This window comes from Pituophis catenifer, unplaced genomic scaffold (assembly GCF_029215685.1).
Source record: "Pituophis catenifer annectens isolate HBS135680 unplaced genomic scaffold, rPitCat1.0.hap2 SCAF_6, whole genome shotgun sequence".
NCBI classification, from domain to species: Eukaryota; Metazoa; Chordata; class Lepidosauria; order Squamata; family Colubridae; genus Pituophis; species Pituophis catenifer.
The window spans coordinates 21,420,608-21,438,347 of record NW_027256886.1 but is presented as its reverse complement, the minus strand read 5'-3'; the positions used below and the strand labels follow the sequence as shown (position 1 = coordinate 21,438,347).

At 34.5% G+C, this 17,740-nt stretch overlaps 1 protein-coding gene across 4 annotated transcripts in view; it reads left to right on the top strand.

Moving 5' to 3' along the window:
• The window catches only part of RSRC1 (arginine and serine rich coiled-coil 1), a 136,171-nt gene extending 120,880 nt beyond the window's left edge, over positions 1–15,291 (top strand). For all 4 annotated transcript variants that reach the window (XM_070945114.1, XM_070945113.1, XM_070945111.1 and 1 more), the window contains 3 exons: positions 11,787–11,893; positions 12,706–12,852; positions 15,024–15,291. In XM_070945114.1, the coding sequence (XP_070801215.1) occupies positions 11,787–11,893; positions 12,706–12,852; positions 15,024–15,116 (347 nt within the window). In that variant the 3' untranslated portion in view covers positions 15,117–15,291. The remainder of the gene's footprint in view (positions 1–11,786; positions 11,894–12,705; positions 12,853–15,023) is intronic.
• The last annotated feature ends 2,449 nt before the right edge of the window (positions 15,292–17,740 follow it).

Sequence of the window (17,740 nt, the reverse complement as noted above, 5' to 3'; positions counted from 1 at the left end):
TTGAATTTAATTATGTTACTTTCAGACCTTTTCACTAAATTATCAAGATGGTTTTGAATTTTTATTTCTGTCTCTTCTAGCTGTCCCACCTAATCTTGCATCAGTTACAAACCAGTTTGACTTTTCATCCAAAGCAGTGATAAAAAGAAGTGATCCTTGCACAAACCTAGAATAACTCTCTTTAAATTGATGAGGAAGCATTGATGAACGCTCATTATGATTTTTGAGCCAACTGTGTATCTATTTAATTATCATGACATCCCTCTTCTGCTTAACTAATGTAGTTTGCTACTGAGAATGTCATGAGGCACTTTGTCAGATGTTTGCTGAATTTCCAGCTATATTACAGCATTCCAACAATCTTTTAAGGAAGGTATGTGACAACCAAATGAAATAAGGTATTTCAGATAAAGCAATTATATATGATAGAAAGGGAATGTTATTAAGTACCTATTCTACTTAGTAGATACCTATCATATCCACTGAATATACTTTGTTATTCTGATTATTTAATTATTAATTAATTTTTCTGATTTTTATTTCAGTGGTTTATTATTTAATCAGAATGTTTTGGAAAAAATAGAGCTAAGTAAAAATAGAGCTTTCTTCTTTTTTTCAGCACAGATGATAAATATAGGATATAAGTGAAAGTGTATAAACCATGCCAATAAAACCTATTAATTTTACTTGCACTGGGCATGTATATAGCGGAAGGAATCTCTCTCTCTCTCGAAAGAGAGAGAGAAAGAGAATGAAAGAGAGAGACTGTGAGTCAGGAGTGGTTTGAGTTTTAGCCATTTATCCCTTTTGATTTTGCCATGAAGGTGGCACAGTTTGCAGCAATAACTTCCATTTGTAAAGTGAATTGAGGACTCTGACTTTTATACTAATTATTTCTTGCAATTTTATAAGATAAAGGTCATTGTTGGGCTTTAAGTAATATTTTACTTTCACCAGAATCATTTCCTTGTTGCCTAGAAAGGGCACATTTCTTAGGAAGTTCCAAATGAAGGTTTAAAGAGTTTCCATCTTTCAAATGCAGCATTCATTTATATTGAATAACTTTTAATCAGATGGACATGCCTGATTAAAGAATTCATGTTATTTTATGTGCCACAATTAGAAATGTCTTTATTTGACACAAACAACTTCTAAACTGCTGCCTATTTAAGGTAATCTAACATTATGCTGAAGAAAAGGAATATTGATAAGTCTTAAGTTTATATATGGTCAGTTATACCTCAGTGCTTAGTTAAATGTCTTATTCAAAACAGACATGAGACTCAATTGTTTTACCTATAGTTATTTCCTTATTTGTTCTACCTGATATTTTCACTTTTGTGTATTTTTGGAATAGCTTTTTTTATTATTAAAAATGATGATCCTTTATAACAGAATGCCAAAGTTTTAGCAAGGTTAGGTATCATTTTATTTTACACTGGGTAGCTAAAGTTCACATTGTTTCCTAATTTAATTGACTGAGAGCAAGATAATATGGTACAGCAGAGTTCTAGTGTATGAGGTCATGCCCAGATAGCCATAATATCTTAGAGTGCTGTACTCAATGTTACGAAAATATATTTAAATGCCCTTAAGTTCATTAGGTATTGCCAAAGGTCACGCTTTATGTTCAGTTAGTTTTATTAAAATTCATTGTTATGATAGTGACCTGAACTCTAACTGTGTGGTCTTTATCATATTAGAGTGTATATACTGAAAAAAAACTCCATTTGAATTTTAGATTCTGCATGGTTTAGTTATTACTTTATTAAGAAGAATTAATTGTAAACACTGTTGTAAACTAGTAACTAAAGCACCTTCATTTTGAATAAAGAAAGATTACATTTTGAATAACAAAACATTCAGCAGAAAGTCTTGTAAGAAAGAGTATAAATTAGATATATATAAAACTACTTATATAAACTGTAGGATTTATGTATTCTGTATATATAAATTCAATTAATTTTTTGCAAAGGTTCAAACAGTATCTAAGCATCTTAAATTATATATGCACTTCATGATTCTGGAACATAAATGTTGTTTTATTAGCCTGAAATAACTACCTGGTGTTGAATTTCCAAACAATAGAGAATTTATAATATCTGGTATCTACATTATTGTAATGTATATTTTTACCATGATTTTATAATAGAAGTGAATACAATATAAGAGATTTAACAATATATTTATATTATAGAAGTAACATAACAAAAAAACAAAGCATAATTTACTCAGTTTCATCATTGTAAAAATCATTGATTTTTATATTATTATAAAATTGTAAAATTCTTTGATTTTTTATATTATTTATATTATTATCCCTGTTCTTAAATGATCAGTTTTTATAGCTTAGATGGTTTAAACAATGTCCAAGTTTATTCTTTTCCATTTCTTTCTTTTTTCCTATTGTATGATCTTTTCTTACATGGAGAAGTATAAAGTTATCAGCCAGTAATAATTAAGACTAAAACTATATATAGTTATTGCAAAAACCGATAAAATATAGCCAAATAGTTTAATTTTAAATTAAATTAAAGAAAATACTAGATAGAGCTTATAGCAGCAGGGTGTTCTGTTTCATCATCTACCTCCTAATAACAATATTTGTCTTCAATATAAATTTAAATTCTAATCATCAAAACCATTCATTCATTTTTCAATTTTTTTTCCAAAGCAAACTTTAAAAATATATACAGTTCAAACCAGCCAATTTCAATGATAGTATAAAACCTATAGAAATATAAAATAAATTAAAAATCCAGCAACTTAAAAACAGCCTGAGCATCACTTTTAACTAGAAGCAAATCAAAATAGACGAATGCTACAATGCATTTAAAAAATTAACTGGGAGAACATTAAACATTATCTTGGAATTTAACTAGTGGCCACAGCCAAGTAAACCCAAATTATTGGGCTACACCCAAGTAGATCCAACTATTTCATACAGTTTCAGGTGCCACTGGCTTTGAGCTTGTTCAGATCAGATTCCTTAAAACAAGGACTATGGTATGTTTTATTGAGATATGGTGGCCTGTGTTAACAGTATATAGCAACTCTAATTGTGTTTTTCATATCCTTCCCTCTCAAAGCTCAGGAGGTCAGGAAAGAGTCAGCCTGAGTGTCATCCTAATATTCCCTCTGTTCCCAGAGTTTAAGGCCTGTTTCTGCACTTTATGTTTTTATAACATTTCTGGTTATTTTCCCCAAGGTAATTTCCACAATCCTACACGTAGTCCCTGGTCAAATACATTTGATTTGTCATCAGCTTCCTGACCAAGTAGGGTTTTAAAGGACAATATAGGACAACAGCAGATTGTTCATTATTATGGCTGACTAATGTCCACTTGTCAATGGCACTCTCTTATGTTCTGTAACCTGAACATGAGTACCTAAATCATATCTACCACATCTAAACAATATCATAGTTGGGATTTTTGGATCACATGAAGAAAGGTACTCCTGTTTGTGTAATAATACTGTGAAACTTAAGTTCATTTTAATAGAATAAATAATGGCAGTTTATTACAAAATCTCTCCTATTTCTTAAATGCTGTTTTCAGTTTAGTAGTTATAAAAATGAGATGTGTCTTTAATATTGGGCCCTATTGATCAGAAAAGGTCAAGAGAATGCAGTATACTACTTGTATGTCCTATTATTAAACAGAAGCTACTTACCAATTCCACTATTGTTTTTTTTGCAGTTTATTTTAGAGAATGAATAGTTTTATTTACACACTACTAGAATTTAATGTAATTTAATGCAAAACTGCTACTGCAGCACAAGAAGACATAATAATAAAGATAAAATCATAAAGGAATTAAAAGAAAATTCTTCATTACTTGTATTGAAGATCAAAATTAGTTTGCCATCTGTTAGTAGTATGCATAATTTGTTAATCAGAAAGAAATCAAGGATTCCAGTGGCTCCTTCTGGTACACTTTTTTTTTTATTAAAGAAGAAAATATTAGTTAACTCATTATATTCTTAAAAGCTTTCCTAGAATATATGTACTTAAATAAGTAACTTGTTTTATACTTGCCTGCTTTTCTTCTATTTGATGCTGTCTGGCTCCAAATGAGACTAGGCTTAAATTCATCTTCCGCATTTAAATGAATAATATACACAATTTATTACCAGCAATATTCTTTGGACATTCTTTTATTATTTATTTATTTTATTTATTAAATTTATATGGTACCCATCTCCTCAATTAGGTGACTCCTCAATTAGGTGGGAGGCTTATAAAGGGTAAGCCATTATTATCAAAAACAATAATTCATTTCTCAGATAAACTTTGTAATTTGCTAGAAGTTGATTATTTTTAATAAAATAAAGATAAAGGTCTGTATATTATGGCTCATAGAATAGAGCTTCTTCCTATTTACATTTCCTGGCTCCATTTCCTCAGTTTTTGGACCTTAAATAAGCCAATAGGGTTTTTTTTTAAATCTACATGTATCTGTTATTATTTCCTAGATACCTGTGTGGAATACTGCATACTACAATCTGTCATAACTCTATATTGGGTTTGAGTTTCTGAGAGTAAAGCTTTAAACTTCCATTTATTTACACCATTTGGTCGATTGGGATTTTTATGTCAAAAGTGTTAGCTTTGGGGTATTAGTTATACAAATATCAGTGTGTAGCTATAGCTGTTAGCCATCAATTGGATTCAGAAAATCAATGATCTTAATAGTTCCTTATTACATAGTTGATGCATTTGCAATAGTGAGTTGAGTTACTGTCAGTGAATAATCAATTCAGTTTTGTTTTTTTTTAAACCTATTAGCTGATCTCCGCCAGAAACTGTTTTCTATAAATTCAGCACTGTACTGGGCAAGTGCAATACTCTGTAACATATTTGAAAGTTAAATAGGAACCCCAAACTCAGTGTAAAATACATTGTCTTTATTAAAAGGCCATCCTAGAGCGAATATGCTTATCATTGAAAATAGCAGATTTTTTTAAACAAAAAAAAAAATTCTGCATGGGGTGTAGACTCAATTGAAGGATTAAAATTAAAATAGCATTGTACTCTGAAATATATTTAACAGAATAATAGAGTTGGAAGGGACTTGGAGTCTTCTAGTCTAACCCCTTGCACAAGCAGAAGAATCTATATCATTTCAAACAAATGATTGTCCAATCTCTTCTTAAAAATCTCCACAACCTCTGAAGGCAAGCCGTTGGACTGATTAAGTGGTCTAATTGTCAGGAAATGTGTCCTTATTTCTAGGTTGGTTTGCTCCTTGATTAATTTTCATCCATTGCTTATTTGTCTTCTGGGACAGCAGTTAGCTAACTTTCTAATATATACAGATAGTCCTTAATTCATAACCACAATTGGAACTGGTATCTCATTCATTGAGCGAAGTGGTAGTTAAGTGAGACATCATGTGGCTGCCCACATGATTGTTTTGCTCAAAAACTGCAATCCCGGCATTCCCAATTGCAGTCATTAAGTGATTGTATAAAGTCCCAGGTAAGGAGTGCAGTGAGGTGGAGGAGATCCAGGGAGGCTCTGCTCAGGAGCTGAAAATCCTTCCTGCTAAAATCCAAACAGGATTTTTAGCTCCTGAGCAAAGAAATATTCATGGATACAACCCACATTATTTTATGGCTGAATCTCTGCTCTTTGCTGTCAAAGGAGGTCATCTCCTGTCCGTGGCATGGAAGGGATCTCATTTGGCAGGACGCAGGAACAGAGCTGAAATCTTCAGTATTTTGGCTTTGTTTCTGCACCCTGCCAAAGGAGTTCACCTCCTCTTTGGGATGCAGTTCTTTCAGCCAGCCTCCAGAGATGAGAGGGAGTCCTGTTGGTAGATGGCAATAATTTGCAATTTTCACTGCTGTCATCCTCATAGGGAAGCTGGCAAAGATTGCAAATGGTGACCACGTGATCATGGGATGTTTGGCAACCTGTTGTAGGTGTGAACAGTTTGCAAAGCTACCAGACCATAATCTTGTGACCACAACATTTGTGGAGGTGGAACATTTTACAATGTCTAGAAAAGCACCTTTTCTATCATAATTCTGGACCATCATTAAACAAAGGTCTTATGTCAAGGACTACCTATAGAGGTTGTGTAACTGGCCATCTCCACCATGAAATTTGTGAATATACCTACCACATAATCTCAGTTTCAAATATGTCCCCTGTATAGAAAAGTTATTACCCCTGCAGTAGACCAATTGTTGAGTTCATCGCCCACATTAAAATTTGAGTAATTTAAATTCTCATGGTAATACTTGGATGTCTGTCACCGCACTGTTTCTGGTTGAGGAAATATATTGGTTCAGTTTACAGGTGATTTGAGATTGAGTAGTCCTGCAGTCAATTACAAAGACAGATAAAGAGTTGGCTGTGCAGATGCACACACGATCTAGAAATTACAGACAAGCAATAGCTTTTTGTCCAGAGTCAAGCAAACAAACAACAAACAAATGGCAAACAAAACACAGGTTCAGGGGAAAATAGTCCACAACAGCCAAATACCAAAGAGGTTTAGTCAGCCAGTCAAGTCAGAGACCAGAGAGCCAAGGAAAAAAGTAGGAAGGAGTTATTAAATCTCTTATTAGACAGCCATTTGTCTGAAATGGTATAGGACTCCTTCTTGAGCTGAGGGTTGGACTAGAAGACCTCTAAGGTTCCTTCCAACTCTGTTATTCTGTTAAGATCTTAGGTTGGTGTATTGCTTTCAATAGAGGGACTATCATTGGCAGCTATTCTTAAATAAGCCAGATGCAACTGTGGTTATGACAAGAGTTGGAGAATATATTTCTCGAGAAGCTGGGCAGATAGCGCAGAAACCAATTAAAGCCCTCAAAAACATCTTAAGTAAGCCAAAAGACCTAATAGCTCAAGAAAAAGGTCCTCTATATGCAGAGTAATGACCATAACATATGTAGGACAGACAAGCAGAACTCTGTGTATTTGTAACACAGTCTGTTGTTTGTCTCTGACAGATTTTCGAGGTATGGTAGTGTTATCCTTTTCATAGCTTGCTAAAAACAACACACACTAATTAACTTCTTCATTACCAAAGTAAAAATCCCATCTCCACAAGGTAAAAACTCTGTAACAATATTATTCAGATGAGCACCAATGCAGTGCGTTAACCCAGAACATCAGAAAAAGGAAACTGACCATCTTTACAACATCCTCCAACAAAATGGATACCCACACAACTTAATCAAAAAGTGCCTGATCACTCAACACCCCCTTTCCACAGTACCAACAATACAAGCTATGAGGAGGATAACACTACATCAATGGTAGAATCTCTGTGTTATATTCATGCTGTATATGTTATATTTATAAGCATATCTGTGCTAGGTGAACTTACTATATAAAGTTTTTTTTTATTATATAGATATAAAAGATAGAAGTAGCTAGTAATTGCCTTTAAGAATAGAGCACAAAGCATTACCTTGGATTTTACAAGGCTAGCAAGCAACAAAAGAGCAGTAATTTATGAGCTCAGTGTAAAAGAATAGCATAATTACATTAAAAATTAATGCTAATGAACACTAAAATGGGGAAGGTGGTTATGATGAAAGTTTGTATTCATCTTCTCTGGTTTGAATGATGGCTAGTGGCTTGATTAATGGCTTAATTTCTATCAATTAGTGGGGGGGGGGAAATCTCCTACGAGACAGGGTAAATTGAGCATTGAATTACATATCATGCTTTTGTGTGCTGAGAAAAAAACAGCTGAGTATATCTGATATAAGCCACAATGGCAAATGTGATGTGCCCCACTATGTCTGCATTAGCTCTCCTGACAGGCTGGTTGTACGTGGTTATGGGGTGTTTGGAGATGGCTGGCAGACAACATTCACCGGCAAGTTATTGAGAAATCTGCAGCTTTTCTTTCCGTAGAATTTTAATTAGCGTCAATAAGAACTCAACAATGGAAAGCTAGCAGCAGTGGCAGAAGTTGTAAATTGATCATAGTGCTATGTAATTTTAGACTCTTTTTTTTGGGGGGGACAACAAATATCTTGCAATTTTAAGGACTTTATAATTCATAATATGGATTCCTACCATAAGTGTTTCCTGAAAGGCAATAGCAGATCAAGAAAGGGATTTATCTTTCTCATGTTTACATTCCAAAGTCTGTAAGATTTATCTTTGGCCAAATACTCAGAATAGCTTTTTCATGCTCCAGAAGTACCATGTTTCCTGTTTTCTTCCACATCATTTTGTGACCTTTAATAAGCTTGTAGTTTGAATTAAGTTAACAAATGCAATGACTCCATTATTTTCAATAGAAATGCAGAAGAATGAGTCCTGAGAGAATGCAGTACTCAAAATTGACGGGTCCTTGGTGCTCTCTGAGCTTGGCTGATTTTTTTCCACACATTTCATTACCCAAACTTGGTAACATCATCAGTGCTACCTAGTTTGGGTAATGAAATGTCTGCAAGAAAACAACCAAGCTCAGAGAGCAAGGACCCGTCATTTCAACCCTGAACATTCTCCTTTATTGGTACTTAAAATTGAAAGAATTGTGAAAATGTGTAATACATGTAACCAATACTTCAAATGCTGTGATTGCAAAAACAAAAACAACATAATGAAGAGTGATGCTGCTCTATATGTATCTCTGTATTCTTGACAACTGAAAGCATTCAATATAAAACAGGGGTGTCAAACGCAAAGCCCGGGGCCAAATCCAGCCCACGGAGTGCTTAGATCTGACCCATGGGGCTGCCCTGGAAACAGCGAAAGAACAGCCCATGGTACCTCTGCCAGCAAAAATGGAGTTCAGGGAGGCCACGTGCAGCCCCCCAAGCTCCATTTTTGCTAGCAGAGGGTTGGAGGAGGCTGTCACGGCTGAAAACGGAGCCTGGGAGGACCACGCGCAGCCCTCTTGAGCTCTTGTTTTCATTGGCAGAGGGTTGCAGGAGGCCATCAAAGCCAAAAACAGAGCTCAGGAGGCCGTTTTCGTTGGCAGAGTGTTCAGGCCACCACAGGCGCCTCTGACACAAGTGACCTCAAGCTGGCCATGCCCACCCCAGGCCCCTAAGGTCAAACACAACTCTGATGCGGCCCTCAATGAAATTCAGTTTGACATCCCTGGTATAAAAGGTGCTAACAAATTTATTTGAGCCTGCCTCATGTTAAAAGTGCATGGTAACTGATTGTATATTACAGAGGATCCAAGTCCACATTCAGCCTAAAATACAGATTTCCTTACCAATATAGTAGAATAAGGTCTAAATCATACGATATATCATATCACTCCTGTTATATCAGTTCTTTCTCTTTATGTGCTCCAGCTGCATCATCAAGATCATACACATCTCTTTATATGTTGCACTTGTTTTAATGCTTAAGGCATTAGCTATTAACGCCATTTCATTAATAAACCCATGATACTAGCATATTCCGGTGCAGAATTTTGTGTAATAGGAGCTAAATAAGAGTGTGTCATAAAATGCTTATTTCTTAGTTTTCTATTACGTATAGAATATTTGGGTTTTTAACACATACCTTTTATATTTTAATCATTTTTCAACTTCCCCGACAGTTTGAAATTCATTTAATTGCTAATTCCTGCCAAGTAGCCATTAAAAAGCTGAAAACCATGCCCATTAAACATTGTTATGATTTTGAGGTTAATGAAAACAAATCACATGAAGAGAAGTAAGGTGCATTTTTATCCAAAAAACAAGGGCCCTTAGGATGCATCTTTTCATTTAACTGGTTATATAGTGCCATCTGCTGCTTTCAAGAGCTTTCATCTACAGTACAGTAGTGATGACCTACAGATATTAGCCATGTGGTTTGAACAGAGTGATTGAAATTAAAGACTTGGATCAAGGCATTACCAAAGTCCTCACAAAATTATGTTGGATGTTTTTCTGTATATTTATGTTTTCCTATTTTTTCCCATTTAGAAGCAAGCACAACTGTAATTCTTCTAGATAAATGATTTATGTATGAAAAAATGCCTTCAACACATCAGTCACCAATATAAATAGTTCTATATTTAAAGTCTGCCTAGAGTGAAAGGACTTGCTGTCCAATGAGTTAGTATTGATTTTTTTTCTGTATCCTCTTAGCTTTCTGACTCCATTATTTTTGATTTTACTATGAAATATATATCCTTTCTACTGACATCTGACAAACACTATATGGAAGTCATTTTATCTACCAATAATGTGTTTGTCAACAATATTGTAGACTAATGGATGCTACTTCCTTCCAATCTGTTTTTATGCAGTTAATGTTGTTGAAGTAATTCAGGAAAACATTCTGTGATTCTATTTCCCTTGAGGAACATGTCCCCAGATTATAATTGTCACTTGCATTAGAGTACTTCAAATATCTGAGTCATGCCTTTGTCTATTTATGGTTTCCTATTTTGAATTTATACTATAAAATGTTGGTAATATTTGACAGGGTGCATACGGACTGCATCATTTTTTTCTGCACCGATTGTGATAGGTTCATGGGTATCAGAAAATTAGCATGCATGAATATACTTGAGAAAGAGTACTTGCTTTATTTTGCTATATGCTTTATTTTACTATAACAGTTATATGCAAACATACTTAAAAAGGAAGGCTACGATATGATGTAAAGGGCACTGATAGAAACATTGAACATTGAAGAAGATGGATTTTCATGATCTAAGGATTTCTATTATAGTACGTCCAACCTAACAAGGACTCTCTTTCCCAAATCTTTTCCAGTCACTTCTGTTGTGGCTCACATCATTTAATAGCTTAGAACTGTAGTGCCAAATATAGTCCAGCTGTAGAATATAACATGGGAAGAGGTTTGTTAATATTTCTTCCATTATTTGACAAAGAGCAGCTTTAAATTTTATATTCTGAAAAATTCAATCTATTTATCAACAAATTAGCATACATCATTTATATAAATCAATAATGAAATATTCTAGAAGGATTGAGTTGTTTAGCCCCATATCAACTGAACATATTAAGGAGTATTTGGTGTTCTGATACTTTTTAAGAAAAGTGCTTAAGAGATGACTAGATGCCCTTAACAACAACATGCCCTTAGGCTATGCACTGACCTTTCCCAACTCACCAACTATCTCACACCCTTGGGTTCCCCTGTCATCTGAAGGAGCTTTTTCTCATAAGATAAGTTCTCTTTGGGATTCTCATGTATATCAGAGTACATGCTGTAAATGGAATTCCTATACTAATTGCTGTAGAATTGGACTTTCTGGCATAAATTATCCTTTCAACATTTTGATTCTGTGAGTATATTCTAATGCACCTTGTTGTTGCACTCAATGTTTTATTTGCCCTTATTTCATTTCTATCTGTATGAACATATGTATGTAATAAATTCTACCTTGGAATTATTCAAATGTTTCCTAATAGCAAAAATATTGGGGAAACTCATTTTAAAAGTTGCATAAGAATATTAAAATAATATACATGAATACAGTATTAATACAGACACTTTCAGACACAACAGGTAACAGCATATCGTCTACTTTGACTTGGAAGCTGTGTTTTCCTCCTCTTACAAACCAATTACTTTTGTTTGGAGGGAAGATGGCATTAAAAGTATAATGAAATTTAATTGGGGGGGGGGGGTTTCAGCAGATCATCCTGTGTGTGTTTTATATAAATGGTTGTTTTCTTTGTTACTTACAAATAGAATTTCATTGGAAACACCATTGCTTATCTTCAACTTTTCTGTTTTCTTAGTAGAAGAAATACGATAGGAATATATTACACAATACAATATTTAAAGTGATGGTGAACAATATTGACATTGTACCTTTTTCCATAGATCAAGCCAGTCTTGTTGAGCAAGTAAAACGAGTCAAAGAAATTGAAGCAATTGAAAGTGACTCTTTTATTCCACAGACATTCAGATCGAGCAAAGAAGTCAAAAAGGTAACTTTTCAATATTTCTTTCTTTCAATATTTCTTTCTTTGCATAGGATCCTTGTGAATCCTGCGGTGGAACTATATATTAATGCAACTATCATTGACATTGACTGTTTATACCAATATTACTAGTACTGTAGTAATCCTAATCCCTGGCCATTTTAAGTCAAGTACAGATTCCACTTATTACATGACACTTATATATACACGTATTTATATGTGAGAAATGTACTTTATATTTTGCAATAAAATATATTTTTCAGACAAACACAAGGTTAATTGAAGAGCGGGATCTGATTTTCCTTTTCCAGTTGTGAAATATCCCAGAATTTCTCCTCAGTTCAGAGCTATCTCTAGGGTAGAATTTCATATTAATCAAGCTAAAAGGAAAAAGAAATTCCTGCTCTTTTCTTCACACATTATTTGGCACAGTTTTTTGCAGTTCTTTGCTTTCTCACATTCTTTATTGAATTGTTTGTAAAACTCTAGATAGATACATATATACATGCTTGAGGTACTCCTATATATTATTTACTTTTATTTCAATTCTGGCGATCGATGGGATGACAGATATCGTAGCCAGATCCCCTTCACATCCACTGAACAGCTTCAGCTGTTAATCAATTATATATAAAAAAAACAATATAAGGCCTTCCTGGGGGACAAGAAGATCAAAGCCACAAAAGAGAAATGGCAACTGATGATTCAGCAGGTTAATTTTTGAAAGTTCAGCAGGTCTGCTACAAGGCAAAGGTATTCTCAAATGATTCATAGCAGAATTAGTTCATCTATAAAGATTGTTTTGTGAATACATTTAGGTCACAGAATCTGCTGATATCAAAAGCGAACCGGGAATTACAGAAGTGACAAACGTTGGTATTGCTGTTACTGAAAAAGAAGTAAAGCCTGGAATTATTCCTACTTCTATCAAATACCAAGATGAAAACTCACTTGCCCATCCCAATGTAAGTTTGCTGATTATGGCAGTCTTTGATTAAAATAATTTATAAGGAGTGTAGGAGATGAGGGTATGTAATCTGTTTATCCATATATGTATTTGTTTTCTTTTTTTAAAAAAAATACTCAAGAACTTCCATAAAATCCTGACTAAATTTGTAGCATGAGCAACACTATGAAATCCAACTGCTATATTCAGATATACAGATGATTATTTTTCAAAACTTTTTTTACTTTTTATTTTCAGATTAAATAACAGTATAGTCATTTAGATAAAACACATTTAAATTCTGTCTGGATACTGCAGGTAGACTCAAACATGGCTGCAAAATCAGCTACCGGTAAAACAGTGATTTCAGACATTGCAATTTTAATATAATACTGACCATGAATGTTGACTGTATCTCCAGACTCAGTTTATAGGAGCTTATACTTTGAAAGCTTTAAGGGATCTAAGATTAGATTCTTTTGGATATATCTTCCCCCATATGAATGTGCTGAAATTTGAAATTTATTATATTTTCTATCTTGCCATTATTAAAAACTGGGGTATATAATTTTTGGGGAGTAAATGACTCACCAGTCTTTGCACATCAACGTTGTTGCCTCCTAGTAAGCTTCTGGGTGCAATTCAAGGTTCTGGTTATCACTTTTAAAGTCCTACAGTACATGCCACAAGGCCAGGTGACTTGTAGAATTACGTCTCTCCAATAGTTTCGGTCCATCCCATAAGATCTGGCATAGTAGGCTTGCTCCAGGTCTCTTAACTCATGCATCCCACATGAATGAACAAGATGAAACAATGTCATCAAGTTGACCATACGTGGATGCCTTCTTTATTGTGGTTCCTGACCACTGTAACAGCAACACTCACTTCACCTTTGAGATCCTGGCCTGGTTGGCTTTCTAGAAGGCATTGAAGACCTCATCTTTCTGTTCTGTGTTATTACACAATTTTGCAAGGAATCACTTTTTTTCAATTCTCTGTTGCCTTATGACTTTTACATGGTGTTATTTATCCATGTGTTATTTTATCCAGACTTGCTAGATAAAATTTATTTATTTGTAAAGTTAATAAATAAATCCTATGTCATTTCTCTTTCTACTCTGGAAAGCAGACAAGGCATGAACAAAGTAATGACTAGTTCTACGACAAAAAAAATCTATTATTGATTTAATTTGAATTCAAATTAAAAAAGAAGACATGGTTGGTTCTTATATATTTAATATTTGTCCATCAGCCGTATTTTAATGGTACTTCAGGAGATCATCTGGAAATTCAGGGATTTTCAGAGATTGAAGTTGTGGACCCCCAATTAGATGAAACAGTTGTTTTACAATTGATCAATAATCTAAACTTTGTTTATGATAACAGGATCCAGTAAGGCTTTATTGCATACTGATTCCCAGTAAGATCATTTGTACTTCTCTTTAATTTAAAAGTCACTGTTCCTGGCATGGTAATAGAGATACCTGTAATTCATATAGAAAACTTTTTATTAAGGCACATAAAGGTCTCTCTAAGTTTCTTAAGAATGTACCTGTTCTCCTGAATACTTTCTCTGCTTAAACTTCAGCTTTGTAGTCATCTTTTGCTTGTTATAGCTTGGTATTGCTTGTTATTTACAGGTTTTAGAGATACATGGTATCTCTACAATCAAATTTCTCTCAATGTTTGGGCAAAGAATTTGATTATTTAGTGCAGCTCAATGGCATTCTATGAATATACAGTGCATTCAGAAAGTATTCAGACCCCCTTCACTTTTGTCAGTTTTGTTATGCTGCAGCCTAATTCTTCAATTACTGAAATTTATTTTTTTCATTAATCTACACTCAGTACCCCATAATGACAAAGTGAAAACAGAATTTTAGAAATATCTGTAAATTTATTAAAAAGAAAAATTGACAAAAGTGAAGAGGGTCTGAATACTTTTTGAATGCACTGTATATTCTAGTACTGATTTTGGCATTAAAAATAGGTCTGATTCAGAAAACACCAGAGTTTGATAGAAATTGAAATCACTTATGTTTGTAATTGCACTGAAATGCATCATACATTCCTTGCTAGTAATGCATTATAGGGATGAATTTAAAAGATGACTTCAGATATTCACAAATCTTAATGTCCTTATCTATTTAACTATGCTGTATACTTATTTTCTTCTTCTTTTTCTTACAGTTATTTATTGACAAGGCAGAAGCAGAAGAAAGATGGTTCCAAAGGCTGATGTCTCTTCGACAAGAGAGGCTAATGGGCAGTCCCGTGGCTTGAGTGAATTAAATAATCAACATACTTTCCTTGCGTTCCATTGTATAAAATTTCAAGACACAATTGAATGAGTATATAAATATTGCCTAGAGTGAAGGTGGGAAGTATGAGAGGAAGTATATTTCTGGAATCAGCCAACAGATTTATATCATATTAAAGACGTTAAGTGAAAAAATAATGACTATTACTTTGCAAAACAATTATTTGTAGAAATATTTTATAGAGTTCATTTTCTTAGTGTATTCTTGTTGTGGTTGAGATTCAAACTGCTCTGCATGTTATTTCATACCTGATGGGGCAATTCAACATCTTCCAAGGGCAGTTCCTCTATATTGGCAATTATGCATGAAAGACCTTAGCAGTAATAATGTATGAAGAGAAAGAAAGAAAGAAAAACATTATCTTCCTACCTAATAATGTTTTGTGACTAAAAGCTAGAACAACAATGAGAAAACAGTTGTATGAGAAGTGTGATTCTGACCATATCTTTTAATTATACAAATGACAATAGACACATTTTAAATTAATATTCAGTGGATATAATATTCAATACACCACTAGATATACTAGAAAGCAAACGGGGAGGAAAGCTTTGTTATCATCAAATTTTGCAAAATCAGTATTCAAATGAGGACATACACAAGAATTATAAATAATGAATTAGAAAACAGAATAACAGAGTTGGAAGGGACCTTGGAGGCCTTCTAGTCCAACCCCCTGCTTAAGAAGGAAATCCTACACCACTTCAGACAAATGGTTATCCAACATCTTCTTTAAAATTTCCAGTGTAGGAACATTCACAACCTCTGGAGGCAAGTTGTTCCATTGATTGGAACTGTTCTAACTGTCAGGAAATTTCTCCTTAGTTCTAAGTTGCTTCTCTCCTTGATTAATTTCCACCCATTGCTTCTTGTCCTACCTTCAGGTGCTTTGGAGAATTGCTTGACTCCCTCTTCTTTGTGTCAGCCCCTTTGATATTGGAACATTGCTATCATGTCACCCCAGTCCTTCTTTTCATTAAATTAGACATACCCAGTTCCTGCAACCGTTCTTCATATGTTTTAGCCTCCAGTCCCCTAATCATCTTGGTTGCTCTTCTCTGCGCTCTTTCTAAAGTCTCAACATCTTTTTTACATCATAGCGACCAAAACTGGATGCAGTACTCCAAGTGTGGCCTTAAAAGGCATTATAAAGTGGTATTAACACTTGTGATCTTGATTCTATCCCTCTGTTTATACAGCCTAGAACTGTGTTGCCTTTTTTGGCAGCTGCTGCACACTGCTGGCTCATTTTTTAATATATATCCACTAAAATAAAAAAGAGAAAACCTGACTCCTCATCAGAAGATGCTACATGATTTCATGAAATGCTACGTGGACATGGGGTGGAGGTGGGAAATGAATATGTTGAAAACACACTTAGTTATGGCAAGTATGCTGTGAGCTGGGATCCAGAATGTGCAACTTCCTCTTTCTAGACAACATCTAAGCATTTGACTAAAATGTATCTTTTTATTTTCCCGTGTATTGGTGAACATAAACTGCATTCATTTTCAAAGCATCACATTGCCATGCTTTGTTTCATCACTTTAAATGTCTTCTTTGTTAGAAAATTAGTGACACATCAGTGAATCGCCTGAATCATAAGTACTCTATTCTTATACATAGAGATATGTTGTTATATATTGCGAACTCCGGAACTAAAATAATTAAAATTTTATTCTACTAAGCTTTCGTCAGCCATCTGCTGACATTGTGAGTATTAAACTACCATTACAGAGATCTCTGCCTTAATAGTCAATTTGGCCATTGCGCACGTGTAATAGGCCCTTCCAACCGTCTCCCACTTGTAATTAGCTGTATTGTTTTTGCTGTTGTCATGCTAGTTGATGGAGGCTTAATTCCTACTGTTTCCTCCCTCCTAGCTTGCTTGTGTGGGGGGGATGATGTTAGCCTGTCACACCATTGCAATTTGTTGTCTTGTCCGTGACCTTGTGGCTGGCCTGGTTTATTTCTCATTAATCCTGTCTGTTATAGCTTTGTGGCACTCCTACCTTTGGCTTAACCAAATGGTTATATGGACAACTACAACATCTGGTCAAAGATGCCACTACCAGTGTGAGGTCCTCCACCAACTTTTTACAATGGTTGGAGGTTGGGGAAGATGAGACAATGATGTCATGTCTCTGTTTATGTCCATCTCCCTGGAGCTGGTGGCCCTAACTATAAAGGAATTATTAGTGGAATTCACAAAACCCCAAATCTCCTAGCACAGACGACCTCCTCCACCTGTTGAATTTTTGCCTTAGAACCTATTTTACATTTGACAGCCATCGGTATGAACACATAAAGGGGATGCCTATGGGATCTCCAATCTTGGGAGTGGTAACAGAGGGAGTCCTCCAGAAATTGGAATATGAGGCTATGAAAATTTACAAGCCCAGGTTTTGGGCATGTTATGTCGATGACACGTTTGTCATTCTTAAACAGCAAGATAAGACCAGATTTATAGGAATCCTCAATTCCATATACCCAGACATTCAATTTACGATGGAGGAAGAGACCAATAATATGCTGGCCTTTCTGGATGTGCTGGTCAGCCGCAACCCAGATGGGAGCCTTGACACA